At 47.7% G+C, this 19184-nt stretch overlaps 1 protein-coding gene across 3 annotated transcripts in view; it reads right to left on the reverse strand.

The window, feature by feature from the left end:
• OTUD4 (OTU deubiquitinase 4) overlaps positions 1-19184 on the reverse strand; it is a 442490-nt gene that overhangs the window by 258035 nt on the left and 165271 nt on the right. For all 3 annotated transcript variants that reach the window (XM_078676880.1, XM_078676881.1, XM_078676883.1), the window contains one exon: positions 18012-18112. In XM_078676880.1, the coding sequence (XP_078533006.1) occupies positions 18012-18112 (101 nt within the window). The remainder of the gene's footprint in view (positions 1-18011; positions 18113-19184) is intronic.

A 19184-nucleotide genomic window follows, 5' to 3' on the forward strand; every position in this document is an offset into this window, starting at 1 on the left:
CAACATGCAATCATCCCAGCCCAACACCAGGTGGCGATCTAATGCACAGTGTGAGATCTGCAGCTCATACGCCTCAAACACATTGTTTCTAAGACCATACACTTTCTGAGCGGGGTGCCTCAGGGCTCCTCGCTCAGTCCAACTCTATTCAATGTTTATATGTCCGCTCTAGCAGCCAGATCCACATGGAATCCGGATAGTCACCTACATCGATGACACTCAGCTGGTGGTCAGGCTCAACCAAGCCGATCAGGAAATTCATACCCACTACTCCTGTTTAAACGATATCTCAAACTGGATGGACGACTCCCAGGTTAGGCTTAATGGAGGAAAAACAGAGATTATGATCTTAGGCAATTCTCTCAGTTTTAACCCCAGCCTGATGTGGCCCTCTTGTATGGGCCCAGCCCCAATCCCGAAATCAGAAATTAAGAGCCTAGGTGTATGGCTGGACCAGGACCTTAGCCTTAGGACTCAAGCCAGGAAAACGGCAGCTCTTTGCTACGGCCTACTTAGAATGGCCTGAAAGGTCCTTCCCCTTCTTCTCTCTGCTGCCAAGTAAGTACTGGTCCAATCGTTAATACTCTCCAGATTGGATTAAGGTAACGCCCTGTATCTGGGCGCGCCATCTCCGCAGTTAGAAAACTTCAAGCCGTACAAAATAATGCAGCAAGACTGCTGACGGGAACCTCCACTAGGCAGTCAGCTAAACCAGCCCTCCGCGCCCTCCACTGGCTCCCGGTTCAGGAACGGATTAATTTTAAGGCCCTGTGTCTAATACATAAAGCAAGGCAGGGACTAGGGCCACCGACGATTTCCCATTCGTCCATACAAAGCCAATCGGAAGCTTCGCTCACATGATCTGCACTTGGCAGAGATCCCCAGGATCAAGAGGTCCAGGAGTGGTGGCAGGCTTTTCTCTTACAATGCCTCCAAACTTTGGAATGCCTTGCCTCTTCAGCTACGCTCCGTTCCGGACCATCTGGCTTTCCGGAAGCAATTAAAGACCATGCTCTTTACTTAGCCCTTCTGGTCTCCTGTGTCGGTTACTAGCACTGTGACGCTTCCGGATAGCCGTGCGCTCTATAAATGCACTTCCATTCCATTCCACAACCATGAAACTATTTATGTATGTAAGACTCAGGCAGCGTTCAAGCAGCCACACCAGCATTTCGCCTAGAGCCACTCACACTGCCACCGATTCATGCACTGCTACAAGCAGAACGGCCTCAGCATGTCATGTCACTCATCTACCACCATACACAAAACGTACCAAAACCACGAGCCTTGAGGGACCGCCTTGAGAGGGACACTGATTTAGGTAGAGAAATAAGAGATGAATAGTGGGAATCTGGTTGCAAGCAGACAGCGTCAGCATCAATAACAGCCAGCAGCCGATTGAGACTCAGCCACTAAAAGTTCCTACACAGGCTATACTACACCCCTGCCAAGCTCTATAAATTCAAGCTAAGGGAGGATGATAGTTGTGCAAAGGCAAAGGAGTGGATTCTCTCCACCTGGCCTGGCTGTGCCCCACCATCCAACAGTACTGGCAACAGGTGTTCACGGGTATGTCGAGAATGATAGATACGCCATTACACGCATCACCGGATATAACCTAGCCAGGCTACACACAATGTCGACACCGCATACAAGAAGTTTTTAGCTCTAGGCTTCCTAATAGCAAATCGCAGGGTAGCATGTAGATGGGGGAAGGGGCCAAGCCCCTAAATTCAAAGAATGGATACACGACCTCACAACCTGGCAGGAGCAATCACTCAGCTATGTCGAACTGCTCCCACCTACCTCCTGGCCCAGATATATAAGGAACCCGCTAACAGCATACCTTCTCTCCACAACTGACAACACAGACACCACCCCAAGACACAGGAGGGGGCTGGTGTCCAGGAGGTACTCCCCCCACGGGGTAGTTGATAGAATACAACCACTTACTACCCTCCCATAGAGGTGAACAACTGGCAGTGGCAGTTAATCTGTATAGGAAGTGATAGGGACCTCCATTGCAGCGGATTCGACGATATTAGAGCTAAACCACTGTAGCATACGATCCCCGGATGTACGCAAGTTCACTACTGTTCTGCACTGTATATGATTCCGAATGCAAATACACAATATCTAATTACGAGCAAGTTCATTCGGACCCTTTACGATATGCAAGGCGGAGGGCTTGTTCCCCTAGTTGAGGTGCATTTCGTAGAATGTATTTGTTACTGTTCTTGACTGCATAATACTGTAACACTGACAAACTTCAATAAAGTATTTTTTTTTAAAACTCCCTACCTTGCAGCAGCAAGGAACACAAGGCAGTGTGAGGGACTGGCACAGCCCCTCTGCAGGGCGGGTAGGGAAAGAAAAGGGTGTTGTTTTGTTCCGCCCCATTAGGTGGCATGGAGTAGGCAGTGTAGAAAACTCCTTGCACCCCCTACACAGCAGAAAGATAATTGGACAAGCCACACAAAAGAAAAGAAAGGTGCAAAGCCACCATTGTTGAAGATGAAGTGTGGTGTGCCGCACTGCTTAAAAAAAATACAAAAAAAAAAAAAAAGTTAGGCGAGCTGCGCATAAGAAAAGAATGGCACAAGCGCGCCAGTGTTGACGATGAAGCGTTTGTGTGCGTTTCCTTTTGTTATTCAGCGTCTACTGAAAAGGTAAATGTATTTCCAAGCGGTACAAGAAACACAGGTAAATGCTGACAATACTAAGAATGGTAATGTATTATTGTGATCAGAGACCATTTATATACGTATAAAGACAAGATTTGCAACTTTCCAAATCTAGCATTAGTGATATCCTGTGAACACATCCTTCAAGGTTAGTAGACAATCAGGCACAAGCAAAGGCTCAAAAGGAGACCCCAGTCAAGAAAGTGAAGACTAAACTTGTATCCCAATTATGCTTAATGAAGTATGTACCAGACAAAGGTATTTATAAAACCTTTCAGAAAGTGAAAAAAGAACCTGGGTAAAGAAAGGATGCAAAAGAAACCAAGTAGCATTTCAAACGCTTATGCAAAACCATTCTTTAGACACAGAGCAAAGACAAGTATTGCAGGAAACTCTTAATTGGTTAGCATAAGGCAGAAAACATTAATCTGAAAGTTCATTCTATCTTCTTGAATACATAGACTTTGTGGAAGGATGTGTGCCGGTGATCATATGTTCAGTCATTTCTGCCAGTAAAAAGTAGAAGGGTTTAGGTTTTCCTCTAAAACCTCCAAGGTGGGCAGCTAGTGGCTGCACACTGGAATTAATATTTTTGGCTTCTCCTCTCCAAGACAAATGGACTACAGCAGCTTCCAGCTAGAACAAAACAAACACTGAATCATAAATCTGAAGACCATGCGTTAATCACTCAATCCAGATGAATCAGTGATAATCACCTTCAGCTAACCAATTTTGCTGCCCGGCAAAAGCATACAAAACTGGGAAGGTGCTCTAACATTTATTGCCTTTGGGGCAATTCAACTGAACAAAATACAAATTTCTTCTTCTGCTCGTTAGCTAACAGGGTCTGCTGACAGATTGTAGACAAGACTGGTGAGCCTATCCACTTTTATGTTGTCTTCACCTACTGCATAATTTGTGATCATACTGCTCCCCCTTTCAGGAACAGGAGCAGCAGGGCCATTAACTAAAAAGAACATTTTGGAACCTACACTGTCCCCACCACTTATTTTGAAAACTGTGCACGGTTGTAGCGAGGGGAATCAAGTTTTGGACTTAATATTCTTCAACTAACTGACATAAAGCTCTTCAACAGGGTGCAGGGAAGGTTAAGCCAATGTCTCTCAATTATTTAATGTTTCCGATACAAGACTGCTGCCCACTCCAAAGTCGAAGACATTAGTCTCCATTATCATTACTTCAAGTAATTCTTGTTGAAAAGGTTTTGTTTGCTAGCATGCGCTAAGTTAACAAAAATGTCTGGTGGGTGGTTTTCAGGTTTTTTTTGTTACAGAAATCAGACAGACATCCTTAAGCAAGGCTCCCCTCACATCCTCAAATTTCACTATCCAAACAATGCATAGTCTCACTAGACTACCCACATCAGTGCAGGAAGGCCGGAGTTCTGGAAGAAATATTTTTTTGTAATCCTGCAAAGAAAAGTATGTGCATGGATGACCTTTTATGTACAGGATGTGGACCCTTTTCTTCTGTTTATGAAAAGCTCCTAACCATCTACTTACCAGTTCTTCCAGCCCCACCAGGTAGTATTCAACACAGAAGTAATCAACAAAAAACCACGACTGGGGGCCAGATAACACATCACTATGTTCACTGAGACACAGGCACTGCAGAAGATCGCTTGAGTCTTGTAGGTGCGAGGAGTTTATCTCCGGAGATCCTGCTTATAAACAAACTGCCTAGGTCAGTGTTTTTTAATTGGTGGTCCATGTGGCTTGTGGGTGCCAGGGAGAATAGGGGAAATGTCTAATCAAGGGGGTGCAGCTGTTTCGAAAATGTAATAGCAGATGGATATACATACATAAATGTACATCTGTAAATTTCAAGGAATTTAAAATTGGAGGCTCAAACTTGAGTTGGTATACTTTTCTCCATTAAGTGTAGTAGCGCAAGTACAACAAACTTAATCCAATAAGGACTCGTGGCCTGAAGCACTGGTATGCCCCAAAGAAAAGAGCATGCATTTGGAGCAAAAAAGGCAACGTGATATATTAATGTCTACCACATTAATTTGCCTTTTAGAAATAAAACATTTTGAAAAGCTCCAAACTACCCATTAAAAATAAGATTTTCGTTGTTAGCATAGTTTTTGTTTGTGCAGTAAATAAAACATTTTACCATTGTGTTTTTGTTTCATGTATACTTGTTTCAATATTTTTGTGTGTTGTTGTGAGGTTCAATTCCTAGAAACTGAAACACTAGTAACTGCTAGTCCAAGCAGAGGATTTTATGAATCTCCTGCTTGCACAGCATTACATCTGGTGCTGAGGTGAGGCCAAGAGGTAATGCTGCACACATATTATTCAGTCATTGGCCGAAGCCAGACCAAAAATTAGGAACCTTACAAACTCTCTTTAGAATTGTAGATTGAGTTCATTAAAAAAACATCCTGGAGAGAAGACTGATATCTGCCAGCATCGAAAATGCAGTGCCTTCAGAAATTGAACATGTGATCATTTTGTGTTTTGTGTTGTGAGGAATTCCATTAAGAAGTGTAGATTTAATGGAGTCTGACTCGATTTGTGGGCAACAGAACTGACCTAGAGTGACAATTTTAGCACCTTTTAATTAGCATACTATTCTTCACAGCTAATTTATCATAATGATTCTGTAGAGTGAGGGACAGATTAGGTGTTTTGGGAAGATGAACAGATAACAGTTTTCTGGAATGTATAGAGAAGTATCCTGGAATATATAGAGAAGTATCCAATCAATTATTTATCATATCTACTGGCTAGAGGTAAACTCAGTCCATACCGTGTGTAAGTTAGACCTCTAGAACAAGTCATTTAAGGGGAGTTGTGGGCGAAAAGGGCCAGGGTAAATGTAGATTACGGTTGTCGACTCTTACCAGTTATTTTTTCCAGTTATTTTTCCTAGATAGGGACGATGATCGGGGATTGTTGTAGCCAATTTGGTCATAATGTCTAGAGGTTCTAATCACACATGACTGATGGTAAATAACATTAAAACTTTCTAAGGAAAAATAGACTTTGCCAAATAAAAGCTGTTCAGGAAAGAGCAAGTTAAGCAAGTGTGAACGGTGTTAAAATTAGCATTCCAAACTACATAACAATCTTTGGCGGTAGAGCGTTTTAATGCATTTCCTTCTGCTACACAACTCTTTATGCAATGTACAACCACGTTTTCTTGCAAAACTTATCCAGACTTCACGACTGTAACCTAGCTTCAACATCCACTGCATTTAAGCCCATGGGCAAAATGTGTTTGAATGAATCCATCCCATCGCTTCCCAAATGGTTACTGAAAAGGGTCAAGCAAAACTGGTCTCTAGTTCTCTTGCTAATAAATCGAACACAACCTTCCAGAGGCAAATATTTTGTGCCACGTGCATCTGTAAAGGAGAAGATTACACAAATAACCAGAAGCATGAAACACACACTAAAATGTCATAAAACCAACAGATGCCTCAGGTAGTACTGCAAATAAAAGGGGGAGGGGTGATGGACAGTAAGAGGTGCCCTTGACCTTGTTTCTGATCTGTAACTCACATTGCAAACTAAAGCAATGCTTGGCTCCATAGAAACAATGTAGAATACATAAAATAAAGGTCCTCAGATTGCCATGAATGTCAACTTTGAGCTTAACAATTGTTACTGAAGAACTCCATCTAGGCATGCTGATGTATTAGGTCTTGAACATATTCTATGGCAGACAGACCATACCTTTACCTCTACTTTCTACATGTGTAATGTGTTATTTGTCAAGGCTGAATACGTATTCTGATTTGTTTTACTTTAAAGCCGTTAATAAATTTAAAAATAAAGTCAAAAGAGATTAAATTAGTAAAGGGGAAGAGCAGGAAATGTAAGAGCTAGAGATCCTTTTAAAGTTCATTCAACGAAAAGACTGTTCGCAACAGAAGGCAATGTCAGAGCACTCTTTGAACCTCAAACCTACAGTTTCCATTACATCTTAACTTGGATTTAGGGACTGTGAGAAAGTGGCTCTATATATATTGGACAATAAGGAAGTACAGTGTGTATAGAGTCCACAAACCCCAAAGGTATAACAGAGGTTAAAGTCAGGACTGACCTTACTCTCCAAAGTGGTAGCTTGGTAGAGCAGTAAGGCAGTACCAGAGGGTAGTGCAAAGCACTTGTTGGACCCACTCAGTCAGCAAAAGATTCACACTCAAAGACTGAACTCCAGGCCAATGGTTGTTATATCCAAAGATATAGGGGTTTTATTTTTAGAACCAGCAGGCATAAAAATATACTTTGCTAGGTATGAATAATTTCATGTAATTACTTTGCAAGGAAGCAATAAGGTATGTGAACACAATAGGTACAGGGGTTGCTGAAGGCAACACAAGTCTATACACACTTTAGCATTAAGCTCAATGGATTATGATCATAAAAATACAGTCGATTACAGCGTAGATTACTTTAGTAGTTCCAGGTCTAAATCCTAGATTCAGTCCTGGGTTGTAAGCTGAAACCAGATTAGCAAAAACGTTGTAGTTACTGTAATGAAGTTTCATGAATATAAAGCTGTTTTAAAAGTTCACACTTAAAATTTTTTCAATGTAAATCGGACAATGTTATTCAATGGGAGAAAATTAAAGTTGCAGGTAAAGTACGATCACGTTACTTTTGTAACCCAACTTTGGTCTCCTAGGGCCAGCACTGGGGTCTTAACTTAAAACAGGTAGGTAATTGCGTTTCAGTATTTCGTATGGTTTTTAAAGAATATTTCAAGTTTTCAAAAGTAGACACTTAGAAGAAATTTCATAGAAAAGCAGACAATGGGTACCTATGGAGAAAATACAGATTACTAGTAGACCCGGTAAGGATTACTTTTGCGGTTCAGTACTGGGATGAAAGGTACAGAACTGGCTTCTCCCCTGATCACAGTTGAGTACTTCGGAATTCGGCTGATTTTGTATGAATATTTTCAGTTTTCAAAACTTCACACTTAGAAAATTTCCGAGTCAAAATTGGTCAATGTTATCTAATGGCAGGTAAGTGAGCTACCGGTTATGGTTCTGGGCATAGACTCAAGGGTCCCCCAAGGTCAGGTAGGTAAAGTTGGTTCAGCCCCAGCAGCACAGGGCCGGCCGGGTGCAGAGGTAGTTAGGCCCAATGATATCCAATGAGGTAAAGGGGGCCTTAGGTTGGTGGCTGCTGGCTAGCAGGTCACGCGGCTGTGGGAGCTGGGCTCCTGGTCACTTGCTCAGGGCAAGGGGGGGGGGGAAGTAGGATAGGACAAAGGTGGCACAGCCAGTGGCACTCGGGCGGCTGAGTGCAGGGTGCTTTTAAAGAGTCGGGCGCTTCAATGTTATCTAATGGGAAAGGTCAAAAAGGAACAAAGACTGCAGGCTCGGGGACAAAGACTCTCCAGGGGTGACCAACACTTCAAGAGGTAAGTTGGGATCTTGGAGCACAGGTATGTACCCCAGAGGGAGGCACAGGGGACTGTAGTGTGCCGGGTGCAGGGGTGTCTTTGGGTGTCGGAAAAGCTTACCCTCGGCTGGTCGCAGTTGGGGTGGCCCCTGGTTCCGAGTCTGCAGGCGTCGTCTGGTTCGTCGAGGAGGGTCTTTGGGCACTGGACTTCGGGTCCCAGTCGCCGGGGGGACGTCCTCGTGGTCTTGGTTCGGTTGGGCCCGGCCTGGGGTAGGCGGGTGCAGAGTGGGCTGGTCCGGAGCTTCCTGACTGGCACCAGGTGGGTTGTTGCAGCAGAGCCTCTGCTGATGGGAGTCCCAGTCTTCAAGAGTGTCAAGGCAGGCAGGTCCTCTGGGTGTCCCAAGGTTGCTATCCGCAGCAGTCGCTGGGATTAGGCAGGAGCAGGTTCCAGAATCGACAGGCCGGTAGGGCTGGGGCCAAGTCAGTTGTTGTCATCCTGTTAGCAGCTGCACGACGGGTCGTCTTCTTCTTGATCTTCTTTCTTCTTTTCGTATCGGGATCTGAAGAAGGAAGGTTCAGGGAGCCCCTAAATACTGAATTTAGGGGTGTTACAGGTAGGGCAAGGACAGGGACCAATGGGTCCCTGCCCTGGGGTGAGTACACCCCCTAGCCTGCTCCTCTCCTATGGGAGGGGGGCAGGAGCCTAGCTTGGATTGGGCCGGGTTACCCATCTTCAAGATGGCCGGAGCCCGGGGTCGTGCTTCACCTCGTCTCCCCCACCTGAGGGGTGGGGTTGGCGTAGGCTGGCACACCCCCCTTCCTGACGTAGTTTTTCCCGCCAGTCTTCCCGCCAGAGTGGGGGTTAGGACAGGTGGGGGGCAGTTGCTGGGCAAAGCAAATGGTCTGGAGAAGCTCACAGAGGCGGCATGTCTTTGAAGCTTCCCCCGGCCCATCCTGGGAGAGGAGATCTAGCACCTCGCCCAGGATACGCTTAATGGCATCACTGCACTTACAGAGCCCAGGAATGGCCCTGGGTACTGTAGGGGCACAGGGCTCATGCACCTGTGTCCACACCTCTGGCATAGGGCACCCAGCTAGAGGGGTGACGGAGGTATGCTAGGGCAGTGGGTTCTGTGGGCATGGCACACAGGGATGTGTGCCATGTCGACTCTTGGCTTAGTTAAGTACTTAGGCACTCAGCCTGCAAAGGCAGTGTGTGGGTGCCAGGGTACAGGACCCCTGAGGGTGGCACAACAAGTGCTGCAGCCCTCAGGGGTCTTCTCTGGTCACCATACCCTGGGTACCTAGGGCACCATTTACTAGGGGCTGACAAGTGGCCAGAGATGCCAATTGGGTTTTTAGTTTCAGCACAGTTTTAGTGAAGGAACACAGGCCCTGGGTAACTGGTTGGCAGGAACCCAGGGCACAATCAAGTCAAAGCAAATCAGCAGTTCAGAAAAAATGGGGGCATACCAAGGCAAGAAAGATGTCACTTTCTCACAGGGACTGACTGTAAAAAGATCTTTTCTTGATGAATTTGAGCCGATATAGTAGAGTGGGACATCATCATCAAGTAATTATTTCTTTCAAGAGTATGTAGCAAAGACCGGCCTTGAGAAATTTAATTTACTATTATTTTAACCTCTATTATGAATTCCAAATTACTGGGGTTTTTTTTTGCAAACGTTTTCCTAGTTAAACCAGGTGGGGATGTATCTCAGAGCCAGCAACCATACCTTGGTTTTACTTAACTGAGAGGAATGCCACAGTAAACAATGCATGTGGCCACCTCTTGTGCTCCTTTTTCATTGAGACAGGATGAAACCACTTACTAGAAGTTCAATCTGCTCCTGATCAACAGAATTATCTTCCAGACAATGTAACTGAAGCAATGTAAGCACCGGCTTAGCCTTATGTTTACAGTGGATGGTGCAATGTCATGTTGCAAAAAATTGTTCACTAAGTATATCACAACCTAAAGCAGATTACCCTGGGACGAAAAGTACTGGAATTCATAATAAGCTTTTCAGAAACTCTTCAGACGAGTCAGAAAAAAATTAAAGCCCAACCAAAGCTTTAATCTGTCCAGGTACACCCCAGCAGTAGTTTGTATCTCATCCCCGTGGTATTTAAAATCCAAATTCACCATGACACCTGAAGGAAGGTCTAGAGCATCTAAAACGTCTGATGTACCACTGCATGTGCATATAGAAGGAGCATATTAAGGAAGATCTCAAGATATTTACTCTTGGAACAGTTTAGAACAAGCATTTACAATGCAATGGTCTCTGCATTATTAATGGTAGAGCTATTTGCATTGCTCATGACGACATTTTTTTTATTTTTTTTTTAAAAACATAAATAAATGGTATTGTCATTTACAATGGCAATAGGTGAGCATTAGAGGGTAGTAGAGAGTAGTAAAGATTATTCGCGGGCACACAGCCACACACACAGAAAGTCATCCACACACACACAGAGCCACCTACCCACACACACAGAGCCACCTACCCACACAGAGCCCTACCCACACACACACAGAGCCCTACCCACACACACACAGAGCCCTACCCACACACACACAGAGCCCTACCCACACACACACAGAGCCCTACACACACAGAGCCCTACCCACACACACACAGAGCCCTACCCACACACACACAGAGCCCTACCCACACACACACAGAGCCCTACCCACACACACACAGAGCCCTACCCACACACACACACAGAGCCCTACCCACACACACACACAGAGCCCTACCCACACACACACACACAGAGCCCTACCCACACACACACACACAGAGCCCTACCCACACACGCACACACAGAGCCCTACCCACACACGCACACACAGAGCCCTACCCACACACAGAGCCCTACCCACACACGCACACACACAGAGCCACACACACACACACAGAGCCACGCACGCACACACAGAGCCACGCGCACACACAGAGCCACGCGCACACACAGAGCCACGCGCACACACAGAGCCACGCGCACACACAGAGCCACGCGCACACACAGAGCCACGCGCACACACAGAGCCACGCGCACACACAGAGCCACGCGCACACACAGAGCCACGCGCACACACAGAGCCACGCGCACACACAGAGCCACGCGCACACACAGAGCCACGCGCACACACAGAGCCACGCGCACACACAGAGCCACGCGCACACACAGAGCCACGCGCACACACAGAGCCACGCGCACACACACAGAGCCACGCGCACACACAGAGCCACGCGCACACACACAGAGCCACGCGCACACACACACAGCCACGTGCGCACACACACACAGCCACGCGCACACACACACAGCCACGCGCACACACACACAGCCACGCGCACACACACACAGCCACGCGCACACACACACACAGCCACGCGCACACACACACACACAGCCACGCGCACACACACAGCCACGCGCACACACACAGCCACGCGCAAACACACACAGCCACGCGCAAACACACAGCCACGTGCACACACACAGCCACGCGCACACACACAGCCACGCACACACACACAGCCACGCACACACACACAGCCACGCACACACACACAGCCACGCACACACACACACAGCCACGCACACACACACAGCCACGCACACACACACAGCCACGCACACACACAGAGCCACGCACACACACACACACAGAGCCACGCACACACACACACAGAGCCACGCACACACACACACAGAGCCACGCACACACACACAGAGCCACGCACACACACACAGAGCCACGCACACACACACAGAGCCACGCACACACACAGAGCCACGCACACACACAGAGCCACGCACACACACAGAGCCACGCACACACACAGAGCCACGCACACACACAGACTGTGGTAGGATGGCGCGGTGGTGCTGTGGAAGGATGGCGCGGTGGTGCTGTGGAAGGATGGCGCGGTGGTGCTGTGGAAGGATGGCACGGTGGTGCTGTGGAAGGATGGCGCGGTGGGGCTGTGGAAGGATGGTGTGGTGGGGCTGTGGAAGGACGGCGCGGTGGGGCTGTGGAAGGACGGCGCGGTTGGGCTGTAGAAGGATGGCGCGGTGGTGCTGTGGAAGGATGGCGCGGTGGTGCTGTAGAAGGATGGCGCGGTGGTGCTGTAGAAGGATGGCGCGGTGGTGCTGTAGAAGGATGGCGCGGTGGAAGCACTGCTGCACTTCATGCTGTACGTGTGAGAGAAGCCTCCACATATGTTGTGCTTGCCTCAACCTATGCTGTGCTCTCCACAGCCTATGATGTGCTCGCCCGATCCTATGCTGTGCTCTTGCAAGTGATGGAAGCTTGCACTGTTGTGCTTGCTGAACCGACGTCTGCCTCTTGCATGTGATAGAAGCGTGCACTACTACACTTCAAGTTGCACGTGTGTGTGAAGCCCCCACATCTCATGCTGTGCTCTCACCATCCCACACTGTGCTCTTGCAAGTGAGTGAAGCTTACACTTCTACAGTCCGTGCTGTACACGTGCTCCATGTAACAGAAGCTTGCACCTCTCATGCTGTGCCTCTTGCAAGTGAGTGAAGCTTGCGCTGCTGCTGTCCACCCTGCATGTGTGCTCTGTGCAAGAGAAGCCTGCACCTTGTATGCTGTGTCTCTTCAAGGTGGTAGAAGCTTGCACTGCTGCACTTCATGTTGTACGTGTGCAAGGGAAGCTTGCACCTCTCTCGCGCTGCCTCGTGCGTGGTTGGTGTGAGAATCTGGCGCTGCTATTTGTCTAGCAGACGATGGGAGGAAACATCCAGCGCATGTATGCAAGGATGTTTAATTGCTCCTATGTGTCTTACATGTGCAACACGTGTGCTCATGAGTAAAATGGTTACTGTGTACTCAAAAGTGGTTTGTATGTGTGCGGCAGAACTGCCTTTACCTCGGCACTGGCGCCTACGCTCGCATCCATACTGTGCCAGGCGGTGCGCTGCGCATGCGCCATGTCTGGCCTTTCAGTGCCAAGAAGCCCACACTGTCTGGGCGGTGTGCATGTTCCACATCAAGGGCTTCACATCTCAGCGCCACCCGACAGCCCCTTTTACTCAAACTAAATCTGATGCAGATGCGACCCGAGGCGTGGCCCTGGCCCGCTGTGCGCTGGGCCCATGCCCATGGGGCTGTGGGAGGGGCACTACATTCACAAGCGGGCAGTGCACAGCATTCGGTGCACTTGTGAGAAGTGTGAAAGTGACCCCTTACCCTGTGTTTGTATGGTGCAGCGCTCACCGATCACTTGGACCCAGGGTCGCCGCGTGCCCGGTGGTATCTCTAGAAGTGTTTTTAGGGAAGGGGAGCACACAAGGGGCCAGATTGTACACACGCGTGTAGCAAGTGTACACACACGCACATACAGTCACAAATATTTTAATAAGTCCATCGACCCCCTTTCTCATCCTCCTCACACCGCTCTCTCCTGCAGCCCTCCGGTTAGATACTTACAATCTTTTCCTCTGGCCTTCTTTCTGGAATCTTCCACCTGCATATCCCACACTTCATCCCTTGCCTCCTTTCACTCAATTGCCTCTCTTTCCCTTCACCGCCCCCTCACACACGCACACCATTGCTGCAGCTGTATGCCTCATTCACACTCTCGCACACAGAATCACAATTGGCATACCCAGTTAGTGCTCTGTGCGCTCTGCAGAGAGGCCAAGGACTGGATGAGCACGCATTCTGAAGTCCTGAATCATACGACACTGAGAAAATCAAAGTGCCTTCGGCCTCAACTTCACAGTTATCAATCTTGACCAGTTATAAATACCCACCCGCAGCCTGAACTCACAGAGCATAGAGGCGAATTTTTTCACAGTAAGCGCTGTATGAAATCCGACATTAAATAAAATTCCTGAAAATAATAAGTCCTCTTGGGGAATGGGAGAAAAAGGAATATGTGAGCTGAGCACAGGAATCACATGGCTGTTCCCAAACGGAGGGGGGCTTGGGCTGGGCACCAAGGGGTGGGGGTGCCAGGACAGTCCCATATGGGAATGCAGCCCCATATCTCTATGTAACGCCACTACACCTGGCCAATATTTCCTATGTAAAGGCTTGTAAGAATAGGGGCAAAACCAGCAAACGTTGGTCTCCGTACCTTAATGACTATAAAAGTCAGCAGAGGCCAAGTTGTCGTTTCAAAAGGAATAGATAAACACATCTGTGTCAAACGCTGGCCGCGGGTTCCCTGAATCTGCAAGGACGAAACATGGTCTGCATTTTGTCTAAGAGAGGTGCCAACCCTGACTGACCCCGCGGAGCTTTGCGATGACGTCGGCCTGTGGTCATGATTCATCCGGATTCCTGAAGGGACTTATAACAGGGATATATAATTCCAGATTGTTGGGTAGTTTTCAGGGCGTGGCTTATCTTGGGGAATTTCCATGGACTCTCACCCAAATCATGCCAATGTTCCCGATCCGGGTTCTAATAGAACTTCTATTATAGAAGCCTGTCTCTTGGTAGCTGGAGCGTGCCTCTGCCAAAGAGAACTTTGGGCTTCTACCCGGTGGATTGGCTTCAAGAGGGTAGTCCCCTCTCGCCTTAGCGTGCCTCATGGCACACCCGTAAAGCGCTTAATGATCCACTTCAAAGCGCTAAAGTGAGCATTTCCGAGTTTGGGGCTGGGAGCAGTGCGAGTCGTCTCCACATCCTCTCCCATACCAGGAAATGCTGCTGTCGTCGTTTGGCCTCAATCGAAAAATACAATTTACCACCAAGTCCAGCAGGAGGGAGATTTCCATCCAGAGAATGTGCACGGGAATGCGTTATCCCTTCCGGGTTTAGAACATATGGCACAGGCCACTCTGCCCCACAGGGCCCAGCCGGGTGTTTGGGTCCACGGTGTGTACACGCCAATTAACTGCACTGACTGCTGGTGCCTCACGCCTCGCCTGGCAGGCGCCCACCACTTCACACTTGGCGCTCTTTCTGAGAAATGTTCTTAAAATGGGTTGACGCATCACAGGGGAGTCCCTATTGGAATGAGCTTCTGATACGCCGGGAGGGCCGGGGCTGGGTCAGTCGCGACTACCCCCCTCCAGCAGGATTTTGTCATACGCTCCTGTTTCGAAATCTCACAATTTCCCCATATGTCTGCCCGCGGTTTAAAATGTCAACACTTGTCAGGTGATAATACAGCTATTTTATAACCACTCAGACTGCATTAGGAGGACCACCCCCCACGCAGGTAAATGTTCAATTATAAAGCACTGCATGTGGTGTTCAAACACTGCTTGCGCCCTCTGGGGCAAAACTTCATTTTCGCGTGGTATGTTGTCAGAAAAGAGTTTGGAGACAAGTCACTGTAAATATTAATTATTTTCAGATATTGCTCAACACCTCGTATCATCTCATTTTTAACATTCCCGGTTTTGGCAGAGGAGGGCACCGAGGCAGTGGGCGGTTAAGCGATTCGCCCAGGATCACACAGTGTGGAAAGCACTACATCTCCTGGCCCAAAAAGCAGCATTTTAATCTCGTTTCTTTTCGACTCCATTGTTGGTTAAGAATGAAACGAAACCATGACCACCTGCGTCGGTACGGATGTCGCCACCCTGGTGTAAGTTATTCTTTTTTTTTTTTTTTTTTTTTTTTTAAATGGACCCTGCCCTTGGAAATGGCACTCCGTTTTTTTGCCCCATTCTCTTGAAGTGAAGTCCACGACTGAGCCTGGGTTTACTGGAGAACCAGCACAGGCGAGGAGAGACGAAGGAGAGCTGCGGGCAGAGGGAAGGGGGGGCGAGATCGGGACAAAGGAGAGCTGCGGGCAGAGGGAAGGGGGGGGCGAGGAGAGACGAAGGAGAGCTGCGGGCTGGCACAACAACAACAAAAAAAATGGCGACCGCAAACTTCGAAAATTTCGGATTCGGGGGCGTGTTTTGGCGTTCTGAGTGACTGATGACATCACAGGGCGAAAGAACGCAAAAAAACACGCCCCCGAATCCGAAAGAGACGGGGCTTGATTGGAGTGACGCCCCTCTCATCCAATGGCTGGCCTCCGTTTATGAAGCCAGCAAATGGAGGAGAGAGGGGGGTTCAAGCCCCGATACTCAAAATCATTAAATCTCCTCCCGGAGACTGCGCATCCAATGGCTGGCCTCCGTTTATGAAGCCAGCAAATGGAGGAGAGAGGGGGGTTCAAGCCCCGATACTCAAAATCATTAAATCTCCTCCCGGAGACTGCGCAAGCGCAGCCTTCGGTCCTCGACCTAAAAAAAGTATGCCCTCAAAAGACTAGCTGCCGGCTGTACAATCTGTCCCAAACCCATTCAGATCTACCGAAATTCAGAAATGTAGACCACTGAAGCACAAGTGTCTGTACCAAATGACCTCTGGAACAAACTGAAAGATCAGTGATGGGTGACAGATTAAGGGATACAATGCCTTAGCCTGCCACGTTTGATTTTCATGGGCACTAATGAGGCAGACCTATGTGGAAATGTATGGTTGCCAGAAAAGTCGAAATTGGAACCACAAACCACAACACTAAGTTGAATTAAGGAAGTCAGAGGAAATGGGACCGCAGGAAAAATGTAAGAGATGCCCCACCTAGCAGGTCCCTTCTTTCTCAAACAGGGAAGAACTGTTGTGTTGAACGTAAAGAGAGCCGGATCTCCAAACCTCTACTACAGGCCTGCAAAGATCTCAAATAAGAAGCAAAACTGGAACCATCATGAATTAAGGTCATTTCTTTCACCGTGTACTCCCGGATTTAAAATACCTTTAGATAGCAGGCACTTCTCTGAATTACCAAAGCAGCACAATACAGAGTGATAAAGAGCGGGGATGGAAACAGTCGAGGGCACCGAATGCCAGACAAGGCTTCCACCGACACCAGGCTGATGCTCTGATTTCAGTCCAAAATGACTCCACTCAAGGAAAGGCCTCTTCCTGAACAAGCCGGTCCCCAGGATCCAGTCCTGAAGTAACATCAGCGTCCACTTTATCATCATACTGGGATGAGGACCAAAATGACTCAAACAGCCAAGTCACAGGACTGCAGGACACGAGTCAGATGGTCCGCTGAGTCTCTTGCGGATTTATTTTTCTGCCAAGCCTTTCTCTCCGTCTCACACTGCCTCTCCATTATGGAAGTTGCATTTTACACAGTGATGTATTAACAGGTGTTTTTTCCATAGTTTAGCGAATAAAACAATGGTACCATGAGAAACACCTTCATGTACCATCGGTTCTGACAAATATAAAATGATAGTTGCAAAAGCCTGTGTCACCTTCAAGTATGAAAGCATAATTGTAGCAATATCTATGGACTCAGCCAGTAAGCAGTGAACAGCAGGCATGGAACACAAATCCAATGAAAGAGCCACTGTATACCATGAGATCAGCAAAGTTGCTCCATCTCTTGCACTGAGGCCTCATCAACGTGTATAACAGTCTTGAAGTCATCACTACACATAATGGGTTTCAAACTGACAGGCATGAACCATCCAAACAGTGTACCAACACTACAGAGAGATGAAAACAGTTTCAGGAAGTGGAGCAAAGGCTGAAAGTCAAAAAACACAGATCCATCCCCCTAAGCAACCAGACGGGGTGCTGGGTACAGATACTGGTGGCAAGCTTGGATGCGTAGCCCTTACTGGCTACCTTCCATTATTCTAAGGCAAAAGTATACCTGCCAAAAAGCAAACTCATCAATGTATACAATTAAGTGTTGCGATGAAGTGGTGGTGGTAATATCAAATATGGCCCAGTCCTCTTGGTAGGGTGCAATTTTTATTTAACTGACAAAAGTTGGTTTTCAAAGCAAAAAGACTTAAAGCTTGGCAGTCAGGCAGCTGATTCATACAAATTTGCTGCAGGAAGGAAAACACCACAGGGGGGAAAAAACAAGTCAAAGTGGTAAAAATGTTTAAATGTGAGAAAACTGAAAGGAAAAAATAAACCTACTTCTTTCCAAACTCTTCGACAAATACAACAACAGGTCCATTTTCGGCGCTCACTTCCTGAATATGAGCATCATATAATTTCCCACCAGTTTCCAGGCGTACCTGTAAAACAACAAGGAGTAAGTAAAGAGGCAACTAGTAAAATGGCATTCAAAACAATCAAAAACATCACTTATTGCGGATCCCGTTATGCTCCGCCTTATTTAATTTCATGCAAACTGATCCTGATGATTGATATATAAAAGGTTACTCTGGAAAGACCTTATTCTTCGGCAGTGGATCAGCGTTGCTCCACTCACTGCGAGCCGCTGGCCATTTAAACACCACATGTTATTTTTAGCTCTAACTTACAAACTACAATTATTCTTTCCCCTGTGTGGGTCTCCCAGTTCATTTCCTTTAGGGCGTGGTTTCTTCGAGCCAAAGTGGGGCCATGTAACTGAAGTGCGCATGTCTGGCTGAACAGGAGTCTGTTTGTGTCCAGCATGACATGCACAGTGCAGGCCTTCATTATTCTACACTGTCAGTGAGCCATGACTGTAGAGACACAGCCCCCATGGCTCTTGTGGAGCGTCGGAATGACCTGCCCTGTGAAATCCCTGCGCTACTCTCTTACTCGTCACTATCATAAATCGCATGAGAGCAGTGTCTGGATTGGCTGGTAGAACATCTACATTTGCCCGGCATGCACACCAACTGGGGTGCAGGAGGATGACAGAAAATGGTTACTTGCTGGGTAAGCACAATATTTAACTTTCAATTTTAAGAAGTGTTAAAAATGTCATCATATATTGTGTGCAAGACTTCAAGCTGCTTAATCTGTGCATTCAACACAGTTTAAATGTGTTAATTCGCCTGTGTGCTGGCAGGAAATGAAACACCTCAGCTACCGGCTACATCTTCTGCAGTTGCATGACGAGCGGGAAGGGGAGGTTGCATGGAGGGAAGCGGAGGCTGCATGACGAGCGGGAAGGGGAGGCTGCATGGAGGGAAGCGGAGGCTGCATGACGAGCGGGAAGGGGAGGCTGCATGGAGGGAAGCGGAGGCTGCATGGCAAGTGGGAAGGGGAGGCTGCATGGAGGGAAGCGGAGGCTGCATGGAGGGAAGGGGAGGCTGCATGGAGGGAAGGGGAGGCTGCATGGAGGGAAGGGGAGGCTGCATGGAGGGAAGGGGA

The sequence above is a fragment of the Lissotriton helveticus genome, chromosome 2_1, assembly GCF_964261635.1.
Source record: "Lissotriton helveticus chromosome 2_1, aLisHel1.1, whole genome shotgun sequence".
NCBI classification, from domain to species: Eukaryota; Metazoa; Chordata; class Amphibia; order Caudata; family Salamandridae; genus Lissotriton; species Lissotriton helveticus.